At 50.7% G+C, this 12817-nt stretch overlaps 1 protein-coding gene across 1 annotated transcript; it reads left to right on the top strand.

The window, feature by feature from the left end:
- Window positions 1-196: 196 nt before the first annotated feature.
- Window positions 197-9821, top strand: LOC34621816. Its single transcript, XM_026334758.1, has 9 exons — window positions 197-214; window positions 581-1678; window positions 2020-2189; window positions 2447-2635; window positions 2937-3134; window positions 3426-3558; window positions 3745-3845; window positions 4008-7100; window positions 9629-9821. The coding sequence occupies exons 1-9, from the start codon at window positions 197-199 to the stop codon at window positions 9819-9821; spliced, it is 5193 nt and encodes a 1730-aa protein (XP_026190543.1).
- The last annotated feature ends 2996 nt before the right edge of the window (window positions 9822-12817 follow it).

Raw genomic sequence — 12817 nt, forward strand, 5'->3', positions numbered from 1 at the left:
TTGCCTAGCAACACTGTATGGCGTCTCCTAACAGCAAAATCTGCTTTATACAGGCAGGATAACCGATGCACCTTTCAAGAATATGGTTGCTAGCTAGGATCCATGGTGCAGGTATTATGAAAGGGAGTTGCGCGGAGCGTTATATATCACCATATATCAACTATTATTTGCAGCGAAATTCTTCGAGGTCCCGGCAATGCGACCCCCTCCACAAGTAAGGCCTCTGAAAAAAGAGGAAGCTCTGCGCCTACAAGGGACCCGCGGAAATCCCTTAGGCTGCAAACAGCGATTGCCTGAAGTGCCTCCACTTCGTCTCACTTTGGGGCCAGGCATCGCCACCAGCGATATCCGGAGGAGCCCCGCCAATGGCCTCCCCCAAATCCCCCGGACTTCCAGGGTGCCTCTTCGTGAAGAAGCGTACGAACATGGAGTTGGTTTGGCCCCCCTTTGGTCTCAAGAAGGCATTAACTTGGGGGAGAGGGAAGTGCTGCTGCACCTTTGCACCTACAGAGGGCCCCCCAAGGTTCCCCATGGAGATCCCAAAAGACGCCTTCCAACCTTTTCGCATGGAGTACCCCAGGTTTATCGTGATATAAAGCACTCAGACGAGCCTCAAAACGCAGTTGCAAACGTAAAAGATCTCTCCAGAGCTCCCATCGGGCACGACGGCTCGGCTATTGGTTGCTCAAGGGGTTCCCGGGAGCCGAAGAGCTCACCCTCCCGTCAGCAGCATGCTTCTGGGGGCAATGGGGCCCCTGAGTTAGTCTCTGGGGCTCGCCTCAGGCTAAATCTGGAGTCTCTTTATGCAGCCTCGAATACCTTAAAGGACCGTAATGGTATTGGCCACCCAGGGCCACAGTGCCTTGGTGAGGGAAGGCGTTTGACTGCTAATGAAGCAACCGCTATGAGGGACTATACACTACGCTTGCTGCAATACAGCGAGTGGGAGGCTGAGAAGCACTCTACAAGCCTCGCCAAACAGCAGCGTCGGGGGCATCTGACAGCCCGGGGATCTGCAGTCGGGGCCTCCGGTAGCAGTACAGACCGCAACGATGCACATTTTAAGAGTGAAACGCCGCGTGCAGCACGCAGCCTTGTGAAGAGCCTCGTGCATCAGCTGGAAGCTAGGAAGATTCGCTGTGAAGCAGGGGGAACTGTGCGGCATACAGGTCATTTAGGGGGGCCCATGACACACGTGCCAGTGTTCGCTGGGAAGGAAAAGGAAGAGGATTCTGCAGGAAGCAGTAGTACAGGCCGCCCTTGGGCCCCTTTAGACTCCCCTATACCAGAAGAAAAACAGACAAGTGCCTCGTGCAGCAACACAACGGGGAAAGTAAATACATTACAGCAGTGCAATTCTGTATCAGTCAAGGGGGAGCCGAAAGGGGGGCAAGGTGCCTCAGAGGAGCCATGGCGTTTAGAGGCTCACCAGCTAGACGCTGCACTCCACAGAGGGACTCCTGAAAAGATAGTGGGCTCCTATTTGTTGGGACGGACAATAGGAGAGGGAACATTTGGAAAGGTAAAGGTAGGGACCCATACGTTGACTGGAGAATGTGTGGCGGTTAAAGTTTTGGAGAAGGACAAACTGAGGGCTGCAGAGGATGCGGAGAGAGTTCTGAGGGAGATTCATATCTTAAGGGCTGTCAGGCACCCCCACATAATCCATCTCCTAGAGGTAATACCTCGATTGACCAAAGCGTGCAGTGTAGATCGGAGGCCTTGGGTGGACGGCTGTATCTTGTATGGGGCCGCGTTCTGCGAAGCTGGAAAGACGCATGCAGAACCCCTACCCCGAGATCCCCTCCCTCTCCCACAGTTCCTGCGGGGTTTCCAGTTGTTTGGCTCGTGCAGTGCCCGCTTCCAGAGGCTTGCCGTAACTTCGCTATATCTTGTCACAGATGGTTTGGGGATGTAGCACTGGCACTTGCGCTCTTCGGAGGGATTATGACTCTTGCTACTTTCAATGTAGCTCTGAGCTTGCGCATCTTGTGGTTGTTGCGTTCGCCCTGTCTGCAGATTGTTGAAACAGCTTCCCGCCTTTACCTCGTAATGGAGCTGGCGAGTGGAGGGGAGCTCTTCGACTTCATAGTGCAGCGGCAGCGGGTCGATGAGCCGACAGCCCGCAGGCTCTTCAGGCAAATCCTCTCGGGCGTCGAAGCCTTACACTCCATGTTTATCTGTCATAGGTAACACATCCCCGTACTGCACTACCATCTGGGCATACGCGTACCCCTAAACTTTCCGTGCGCTGTATTTCTCATGAGTTCTTCTGGCTTCTAATGCGCTTCTTGAGGTGTTCCAGTTTGCGCGTCACTTAGAGCTGCCTCAGCGTTGGCATGCCGTCTTATGCCAATCCAGAGTGTGTTGTCCATACGATTCTCAGCAGGTCTCTGAAATATATATCCAGTTTGCTTCGTTACATGCGGTGTGTCTGGACCGGCAGGGACCTGAAGCCTGAGAATCTTTTACTGGACTCCTCGATGAACATCAAAATAGTTGACTTCGGGCTTTCCAACTTGTACCGCCACAAACGAATGCTTGTGACAGCATGTGGCTCCCCATCGTACGCTGCACCTGAAATCGTACAGGGAAAACTCTATTCCCCGCTAGCCGTCGACATCTGGAGTTGTGGGTAAGACGCCAAAGAGTACTTGTCCATGGATAATCTACCGTAGAATTAAGTAAAGTGCAAGTCACATGAGACCGAGTGGCAGGCAGGTTGGCGGCGCTCGGGCTTCCTCTGAGACATCTGATAGTCAGCTTATTGCGATTTGGCTGAAAGCGTTTGTTCGTGTGTCAAGTGTGCCCACAACAGCAGCAAGGATGTCGAGCAGGTCCTGCCTATAACAACAACCCCGCAGCAATCTGCTTCTGATTGTCTGCATGCATATCCTCGAAGAATTTGCTGTGATTGCTACATTTTCTGCTTGCAGAGTTATCCTCTACGCCCTGCTTGTAGGGCGTCTTCCCTTCGAGGAGAGCACCACTGAGGGCCTATACCGGCGCATCATCAGTGGCCACTTTGGATGCCCTAGCCACCTAAGCCCTGAGGCCTGCAGTCTTCTGCGGGGTATTCTGCACACGAGTCCGCTCAAACGCCTCGGTCCACTTCAAATTAAGCAGCATCCCTGGTACTCAGATTTCACCCAACCTTGGGCCACTTAGCAACAGCCAGTGTGCTTCTGGTATATCTATGACCGTTTGGAAACCTGGCTAAGCGTTGATACAGCAGCAGGCCGCGTTATCTAAGGCTGAACAATATGCAGAGGGTGCAGCTGCACTTTCCTAACTAAAGCAGCAAGCAGTCGGAGTGGCCGCACCCTGGTTCAGCCGAGCTTCCGTTCCTGTTTGATTGCAAGCAAGATCCAGCACCTTAGCAAATCCTCTCCGACTGCATATTTCTTTGCAAAATTTATTCACAGGCTAAGTGGTGGAGAAGGATTTGGGCAGATACCCCGAAGCCTTGCGTCCTCTCGTTGGCCATTCGGTCCACCCGTGTGCTGCTTCGCCAGCTGCCGCGCCTGCTCGGAGTGGCTCCAGTCTTCATCAGCCCAGGTAACCAGTGAGATAGCAACTAGAGATGCACCCTGTGAGCGGGAGCTCCAAGGCGCATACGCCTTCCAGGGATTTCGCCTTGGAGTGTTAGAGGCTCCACGTGACCCCGAAGTGCTGAGGCTGGGCCTACGCAAAGACTGCAGCCTGACAAGAAGAGCTTTTTACATCTAAATCCGTGCTTTGCAGCTCAGAAGGGATATCCTGGAACAAATGCCGCGCTGTCAATTCTCGGTGGAGGCTCTTGAATGCCACATTCGCTGCCATCCTGTAGGAGCCCATGCGGCAACGTACGCACCCGCTTACCCTCATTTTGAATTCCATATTCCTGTTGAGGCTGTGTTTAGCATTCTAGAGCATGCACGATCAAACCTGTGAAGACAAGGTCACAGGTAGGCTAAACTACTCGGCAATACGTGTTGCCTGCAGCGTCTATTTTGTTTCCAATGCAGGTACCACTTACTATGTATCAAGAAGAGGCGTGAAGAGGATGCTGCAGCTTCTCAAGCAAAGCAGCAGCAAAAACAGTGCCTCGAATGTCCAAGCCCTCAAAACGAGGCGCTTAGGTCGCCACGGGTCAAATGCCCAAGCGTACAAGGTCCTGACCCTGCTGTGAAAATGCGCAGTGAGGGTGCCTCAGTGGCACTGGCCAAGTTCGCACTGGATTCTTCTTCGCATAAGGCTTGTCAGAAGAGGACCGACGGCGTTGTTACCGCGTCTAGAGAGACTGCAAAACCTGCGAATGCAAAAGAAAGAAGAAACGAGCCGTTCAATTCACAAGAATCGCTACAACGGCAGGTGGATCAAACAAGAGTGCGCCGTCAAATCCAGAGCATTCGGCAACGGCCGGAGCGTCTCATCTACAGCTGTGCACGACCTCGTTCAGCCACAGGTGGCCAAGCAACAGGAGGCAAAATGCTAAATCTTTCCGCTGCCCCAAGAGAGCCAGACCATAGCATGACCGCCGCAGCTTGGCAGAAACAACTTCCTGCTGTGCCCCATGAGCACACAGCTGCCCGCGCACTGACACAAAGAGAGAAACGGCTTCCCTACGCATCGCACTTACGCAGATCCATCCCACTGCCATGTGATAGCCTTGACGCCGTGGAGGACAACTTACTTAATTCCAGTCAGGAAAAAGCACAATTGCAATCCAGTGCACTGCCTACAGATGGAGGGCGCAGCCAGGACCAGATGGAACTGCTTAGAGACTCGATGCATTCAGAGCTTGAAGCCACGCAACGCCTTCAAGAGCAAGAGTGTATCCTTTCAGCTTTGCGAAAGCAACAGGCACCAACTGCCACGCAGAAGGACGTCTCAGTAAGGCAGAACATTTTACAACGGGGGCAAGGAAAGCCTGTGCAAATCAAGGGAGCACAATCGATGCAGCATGATCAAGTACAGCCTAGAGCGGACACTTTGCAGACAACGCAGCAACTGCTGCATAACATACTTGTGCGGCAGCACAAGCAGATGCGCGAGGAGCACATGCAACGCTTTGTAGGACGGCTTCCGAATCAATTACTAAATGCAGATCAGCCTGCGTGCTGGCCTTTGATGACTCGAGGCTCCCTACCAGCTAGCACAGTTCCAAAACCTTCCCTAGAGAAGCAGAAGAGTTCTACGCGGATGCTGATGTCTCTGCTTTCCCCACGCTGCTCGGTTGAGCATGCCATCCTTCGTTCACAAGCAGAGTCACAAGGCGCAAGGGGGTCGTTAACAGCAGCGCCACTTACAGCAGTCCTAAGTCCCTCGAAAGCTGGAATTTGCAGAGACAGCGCGGCTTGCTCAGGGAGAGGAAGCAGTGTCCGAGACCCCACTGGCCTCACTTCCACAACACAGAGGGACTCAACTTCGGGATGTGCAGGTCCGGAAGCTCAAGCCAGGTGCTCCAGAGGTGGCAACCAGAAGCTTCCTCGCAGGGTGCCTGGGGGTTTAATTCCAACAAAGCCATCGACCATGGTGACACAAACTCCAGGACGGCGATTGCACACTGAGGAAAGAATGCAGAACAGAGAGCTGAATAAAACGGCTTCGCGAGCAACCCATATTCCGTCCTTATCATTAAGAGCGACAAATAAGAGCAGCGGAACTAGCAGCGGAACTAGCAGCAACAACTCCGCTGGGATTAGCATCAGACTGAGCCACAATAAAGGCTCAACAGTGATTGGTCCGGATGATTCAAGCAAAACCGCGAAATCACGTGAGTTTTGCAATGACCTTGGCGCACAGACAAAACAAGAGCTCCAGCAGAGTGGGTTGCAGGTACAGGAGCAGCACAACACCTCGCGAGGGAGCAAACTTTCCTTTCCTTCTGGCGCGCCTAAGCCTCAGGCATGTATTGAAGCCTCCCAGGCAACAGTGAAGACTCCTTCCATACCAACCAGCCGGAAGTCCTCTGTAATAGCCTCAAGCTGCCATCATGCAAAGTCTACAATCTCAGACAGCAGAGCTCGGCCCCTTGCACTGTCCCTAAGGACACATCAAAGGCCGCCGGTCGATAGCAACAGAGTAGCTGCAGCAGCAACAGCACGGGGAAATTCACTGTTGCGTCGTTCAGTATGTCCTCCTACTTTTACTGCGAATGGGACCTCCCTTGAGTCACGGCCGATCGGGGGCTCCTTGACTGCACGCAACACCTTCGAGAAAACTGACACAGCAGGTGCGAGGCCTGGAGCTGTTAGTGGTCACGGGGTGCCTTCTGGCAGTGCAATGGGCAGCAATCTGTCACGGCTTGACAGCCTGAGAGAACAAACCCACCCCGTTTCTCTAAGGCTCCTTGCAGTGGCAAAGGCCAAAGTTGGAGCAAGGAGAGCTGCGTCCATTCAAGCACAATTGTCCACAAGGAAACAGCCCTGCCGCAACAACGTTCTACCTGTGCAGTCACATTCAAGGGCATCTACCGCCGCCTCACAGGGGGGTGTCCGTGGCGCTATTCACTCGGCTTCAAAAGGGGCAGCGTCTCCGCCTGTTGTGCAGCCCTCGCAGCAACGATCAGAGACTGCTGACGGCATGATATCCACGGGTCTCAGGACCCCATACAAGCCAGACAATATCTCTACACCAGCAGCTCTAGGTCGGATGTCCACAGCTAAAACGCCCCCTGTGGCGACTCGCATTCCAGTCAGAGATGCTTGGGTCGATATCAATAGCTTGAGTGAGAGAAAAAACTTTGAAGATTCGAGAAGCATCCTACGCCGTATTCCTTCTCGGCCTTCTGTTCAAGGCCAAGCGCCTCACAGTCAACCAGATACAAGGAAGAGGCCCTCTGAAGGGGTTATACAAGCAGCCGGTGTAAATGTCAACAAAGACTTTAGGAGAGGCGGCTCCAACTTTACGTCTTCAAGCGCTGCAGAGGCACCAGGGCCCAGTAGTGATTTACGTGCGGTGCCTTTGATGTGTATGAGATCATCGATGCCACCTCTCCCATTGAATGAAGAACTAAAGCACAAGGCAGGGGCACCTTTTTGCAGTGCTGCAAGTGGCCTAGCCGAGAATATCTTGAGCTATCGTCCCTTGGGGGCATCACCTCCAGGGCTACTGCCGTAGCTGCTGCTGCAGCAGTTGTGGGGCCGCGGTCTGAGGGATATATACGCACCCGTGGAGCTGTGTAGGGGCTCTTTTATTGGCATTGGCCAAAATCTAGTAGCGATTTCGGCTCTAGTGTTTTTTTGGAGCCCACGTGTGTTTGCTTCACGATGGGTGAAAGTCAAGAAAGGGTTTGGTGGACGCATTCCGATTAAGTAAATGAAAGACTTTCTCAGTTCGGTGCCAGCAGAGTAGTCCAATGGAAGCTGCTTCTAGCTTAAGTAAAGCATGCCACATGAGTAACGCATTTGGCAGCAAGCCGGGGAAGCCAAAACAAGATTACTAGATGGGCCTTGCCTTTGCGCTCGGCAGCCTGCAGGGGTAGCCGCCTTTCAAGGAGAAAGGATATACCCTTACTTCAGCTTAAGTTTTTTGCGTGGCTCTCCTAAAACTGCCCTGCTTAATGCCTAACTTGTGTTACCTCTGCGCTTGAAAGTACTGCTACCGGAAACCTTCACACGTAAAAATTGACTATTGCTGCTAGAAATAGGATGGCATAGGGTTATGAATAGCCGAAACTACTGTCGGTTTGGGAATCCTACATCGTTCTTTTGAGCACGTCTAGGAGAAGGACAATAAGAGAGTGTTCTGACGGATTTCTTGAAGATACACAGTGCCAAACGGCGACAGGGGCAGGCCTCACCGTGAAACGAATGAGGGGGCGCTTCAAGAGATATTGCAAGGCCCATCTTTATACTGAGGCTGTAAATATATCGTAAAGGGATAAGTGAAGAAGCAAACTCCTGGCTTTTCGTTTCTGCGTGTCGATATTGTACCAGGTCAAAAGAAGATATCCGAAACCATCAGTAAATCTACTATCTGGCATGTTCTCACCCTAGTTTAGTACTGCTGCAGCCCCACTACTTCTGTATAGCCTCTTCTGTATAGCCTGTATGTCGTGGAAAGTCAATGGCTGCGCATAGGACATATACAATGCTTTGACTCCTTGGTCAGTTGTAGTGCTGCTTGTTTCCTTCTTAGCAGGAACAGGTACGAAAGAGGAAACGCAAGTCGCACGCTTTCGTATCTTGCTTGCGAGCACGGGGATGACCTTTCGAGATGTCTAAATAATCAGCGCTGCTCCTGGAGGGTCAGTGAAGGGGTAGTTCCAGTGCTATATATTTCCGAGAGATACACCCTGTGGCATATTATCGTATTCGTCTGGCTGACTGATGTAGCCTCTCATGTTCCCTCCTTAAATCTATGTTCGGAGCCCCGTAAATTAACTAATACTGCTCCTGGTTTTCAGCTGATCCTTCTCGTTTTACAATTATTGCTCGATGCAACTGTTGCTACACTGCGAATGGCGATCAATGAGCTGAAGCAAAGCTCTTGTAGGCTGGGAACTGCTTCATGCCTATACTGAGTGCTGCAGCGTCAAAGTAGTTATGTTAAGATCACAAGAGTTTTTCCCTGTATACGGATAGTGTAGATCTGTAACAGTACACATCTGACAGGCCCTTATTTGCCCCCATCACAATAGAGAAGTAATTGCAGTGGCGCCGTTGACTGCATCTTCTGTGTGCCACATTTATAGGCTCACAAGGTGCACCCCTTGGGCCTCCACGAGGAAAGTTGCTGAGTAGTAATAATACAAGACGACCTCGCCTGTTCCAGCATACTAGATCGATTCATATTTCAAGGAGAAAACCGGCGGCATCCTTGGTGCCCACACCGGAATATCGGTGTCTCAGCATAGGCTCGTCTGCTATCAGGAGCGTGAGAAGATTGACTCAGCGAGTCATTACAGCGATGAAGCTGCGTATACTGAGGCACGGCAAAATGCTAATTATCCCAATCTGTTGAGGAAGCAGCGTGAATGACAGGAATTGTTTATTTCTCCGTAACTACTTCCAGGGCCACCTAAGGAGAACCAGAGAAAAAGACGACTCGCGGGGACGACAGGAGAGACTAACAGTCCTTGCCAGTTTAAAGCGAGCACACATATCCAGCATTGAAGGCCCTCCACGAGTGACTGAATTCATACGCTCATTAGCCTCTGGCGAAACTAATGTAGCTCTAGTGTTGTCTGCCGCCACGTAGCGCATTTGCTGTTCGTGTTCTGTCTTTTGCTCACAAAGCATGCTTCCTGACCACCAGGCGAGACACCCTAGATAGGGCCTCCTTTGAACGACTCGGATCGTGGGGTTTGACTAATCTTTGACTCATTCTCCATTCAGTTGCTCTACTTTCAGGAGAGCCCCCCAATTTAGAAAACCGATTTCATTCCTACAAAACTATATCATTTGGTTAAATCCACCATGTTGGTCTTCACATCAACGCAAATGTACTAGCGCTGCAGAGTAGAAACTGTGGCTCCGATGTCCTATGGAATCCACTGGGAGATGAAGCAGTGGTAGCGTGAATGCGGGCTTCTGGGGACACGCAACTTGGCGGACTCGTAACTTAGTAATATTCGGCGACTTTCTTTGTGAATTCGTCCAACAAAAGCTGAAACTCCTATACGTGTTTTCGATCGCTGTAGGCACAGCGTTGTAAGCAAGAGCAATACCACAGCCGCCGCTGCCTCCGATCCTATGCACGCCAGTAGACAGTTCTTGGACATTGCAGCTGCCTTACACATAATAATTGCAAGGAAAACAGCGGTATTCACCCCTGAACAGCCACGCTGGATTGCACCAGCAGCATTAGGCAGACTAGTATGTGGAGAGTGTTAAAGGATGCTTCTACTTTTTGTATGGCTACAATGGCTCGACATTCTGCTGTTCGTTTCGACGCCCATTGGGCTAGTGCTAAGGGTAAGAAATTCTAGTGAGATTCGAAGACCGTGAGCGGCCAATCAATTCGCCAGTCAGTGGGGGCTAGAAGAGCAGAACAGAAATCCTGGACAAAAGGAAGTATTAAAGCACCCTTCGTCACATTGCATCTGTCTCGCACATAGAGCTTGTCCACTGCTACAGCTTACAGTGAAGTAGAAGCAGTAGATTAAGCAGCTGAATTCAGAGAACATGCGCAGCAATAGAAGAAGTTTCAAAATCACGAGACCGCGCCATGAATTTAGTCGCTTTGTGTATTCAACGGTATTACGGGCTGCCCAACTAGTCCCAAGCACCACCAATTCAAGAAAACATTATTTCTCCGGTAGAAGACGAGCTAGGGATGCCAGAGGTCCAAGGCATTTACTGCCATCAAATCACAGAGATGGCTTCTTTTTCGTTGGTCGAGAAAACCGCAAGGCACCAAAAATGCATGTTGAAAGCAGAGCTTTGATGAAGTTCCACGACAAAGAGTTCATACTGATAATAAAGCTCATGAGAAGGATGATATATGACTGCTAGGAGAGCTCCGCTCAAAGCAGCAGTGTCTTCCAGTCCCGAAACGCTTTGGCCATTAATTTCCGGGAACAAAGTCGGTGCATCTACAAGAAGGGACTACAGAACCCAAGCGACCTAAAGGCCTGGCGAAATAAATCAATGGCCTTATTGTAGAAGTGTCGCGCAGAAAGAGCTCGAAAAACACTGAAATATCTAGTGACCCCCGGTAAAAAGACCGGTGGTCACGTCTCGCTGGAATTCGGGAGGTGGATCGATGAATGGTTACATGCGTTCAGGTATCTACGACAAATTATTAGCATTCGCTTGGTATTCTAAATAATTTGCTTCAGTAGAAGGAGCTACTTCGTCCGATGCTGGCAGCACTCTCAGCAAGGTCCCTCGGCCAGCTCTCTCTATCCCTTCACACCAAATGGATCCACATGTGTGGCTAACCAAGAAAAAACAGTTATATCCACGTACGCATACAATCTATTTACTTGATTGCAAAGAACTATCGTGAAATAAGGCTGCAGTTTGCAGTGAAACGATTTTGGAAATAGGGCAGGCGACGCAGTGAAACCCAGAATTCACAAACGGGGGAAACATAAAAATAATCAAGATAACAATAAAGACAACGAGAGTAAACAAGACCACACAGCATAAGCTCCAGGTGTACACTTTTTTGGCTGCCTACTTCCGAAGATGCAAAGCGGCTGGTCGCCAGGGCCTTAAGCTTTTGGGAAGTACAAGTGGCGTAGGTGGTGCGACCTAAAAGCAATGTATGGTCAGACTTTCGCAAAATAGTGGCTTTCTGTGAGTACTGACGATACAGGAAGTACAGACACAACAATTGCTGCCTCATGCTTCTTGTGTGTCACTTCTTCAAAATGGACGGAGCACACTCCTTGAAAAATGCAAAAGGCAGGGAACGAATGCAACTATATTGAGAAGGAAATATCTCCCCAACTATTTTATGCTTGTTATGGCCATTCGGCATATCCACTGAACTAGTGGGTCCTGTGGAGCCCTTCAGCCAGTTTGCCCGTCACGCACATAAATTTCAGACACCCCGGAAACGGGACTGGCCTGGGCCAAAGAGACTTATCCATCTTCAAATTTGAGGCACTTGAGCCTAGCCGCTTTGCAACTTCGCAAGTAAGCAGCCATAAAAATGTGCACATGGGCACTATGCTGTGCGGCTTTGTTTTGAGCCCTCGCAGCTCTATCCCCTTTTCCTGCCGTTCATGCGTCGGCCACATATGTCCTTGACCCTCCGCTTTTGGATACATTAGACACAAGTTCTGTATCCATCCTGTTTGTACTCTAAGAGCACAGTTCAGAAATCTTATACTGTACTGGACAAATCAGAGGAGCAGCTTTTTGTGTTCGGTAGACCAGCACACAACTTGAATTCGCACGACGCGTATCACCCCCAACAGGACAGTGCAAGCGTTTCCCGCATAAATAGAGCACACAATCCACCTATGAAATGCAGCATGGCAAGAGCAGCCAGGCGCCAATTGTTTGCTTCTTAGGCTTGCCTGAAAAGAGGCAGACGCAGACACAAAGCCATAGGTCCTGCGGTAACACGATGGCGAAACGGTACATCCTGGACTCCAAAGGTAGCCGTATACCAGCATGTCACTGCTGGTCCAATAAAGGCATTCTTGAAAGGTTCCAAAAACAAAATACTCCTTCCGGCATTTTTGGTATCAGTGGAAGCGGAATCGTCTGCTCCTCAACAACACATTGAAGGTGATAATGCACGAGCGTTGTCACTGTAGCTCTTAAGGAGTCAGATTGGAGCAGGTCTGACTTCATGACCCGGTCACCGCGGATTCCAATATGGACGCCTTAACTCTCCTCTCTGCCTGAGACACCCCTGACCTTTGTCTTGCGATAGAGGAATCTCCCTGCTGCTGCTGGCTACCTGAGGGAAGTGGCAACTGTTCCATCAGGTAATCCACCATATCCTCCATGGAGTACTCTGCATGCGTCTCACCAGCTGTCAATACGATCTCTGCTCCTTGGAATGGAGGCTTAATTGGGCCTACGCCGTAGCCGATGCCTGGCTCCCCAGACATCAAAGCCGCGTCGTCTCTGGCGCTAGAATCAGCGGAATATGACAGTGCTTCTTGTCCTCTAGCAAGTTTATATTGCGCGTCAAAGAAGGGCTCTTTGGATATTGTAGCATAGCTGGCTGTGCTCAGTGTTCTGCCGAAACCGGTGCACCAATTTTCAAGAGGGCACATTGGTGTTTGCACACCACTGAAACAGTCAGCAGTTTCATTAACTAGGAAAGGGCTTGAAAAGGACATTTTCTTGATAATATCAAGCTCGGTTGAGCTGTATTCGACATTCCCGGGGCCACTGCCTCTGATGTTGACCAGCTTTTCCCC

Source organism: Cyclospora cayetanensis, unplaced genomic scaffold (assembly GCF_002999335.1).
Source record: "Cyclospora cayetanensis isolate NF1_C8 unplaced genomic scaffold, CcayRef3 CcayRef3_contig_5, whole genome shotgun sequence".
Classification (NCBI taxonomy): domain Eukaryota; phylum Apicomplexa; class Conoidasida; order Eucoccidiorida; family Eimeriidae; genus Cyclospora; species Cyclospora cayetanensis.

What these genes read in the sequence shown, in the direction of transcription:
- LOC34621816 (XM_026334758.1), top strand. An exon ending in GTCGACATCTGGAGTTGTGG is followed by an intron (nt 2,636 to 2,936) that starts GTAAGACGCCAA and finishes TTCTGCTTGCAG; the next exon opens with AGTTATCCTCTACGCCCTGC. An exon ending in TCACCTCCAGGGCTACTGCC is followed by an intron (nt 7,101 to 9,628) that starts GTAGCTGCTGCT and finishes CGATCGCTGTAG; the next exon opens with GCACAGCGTTGTAAGCAAGA.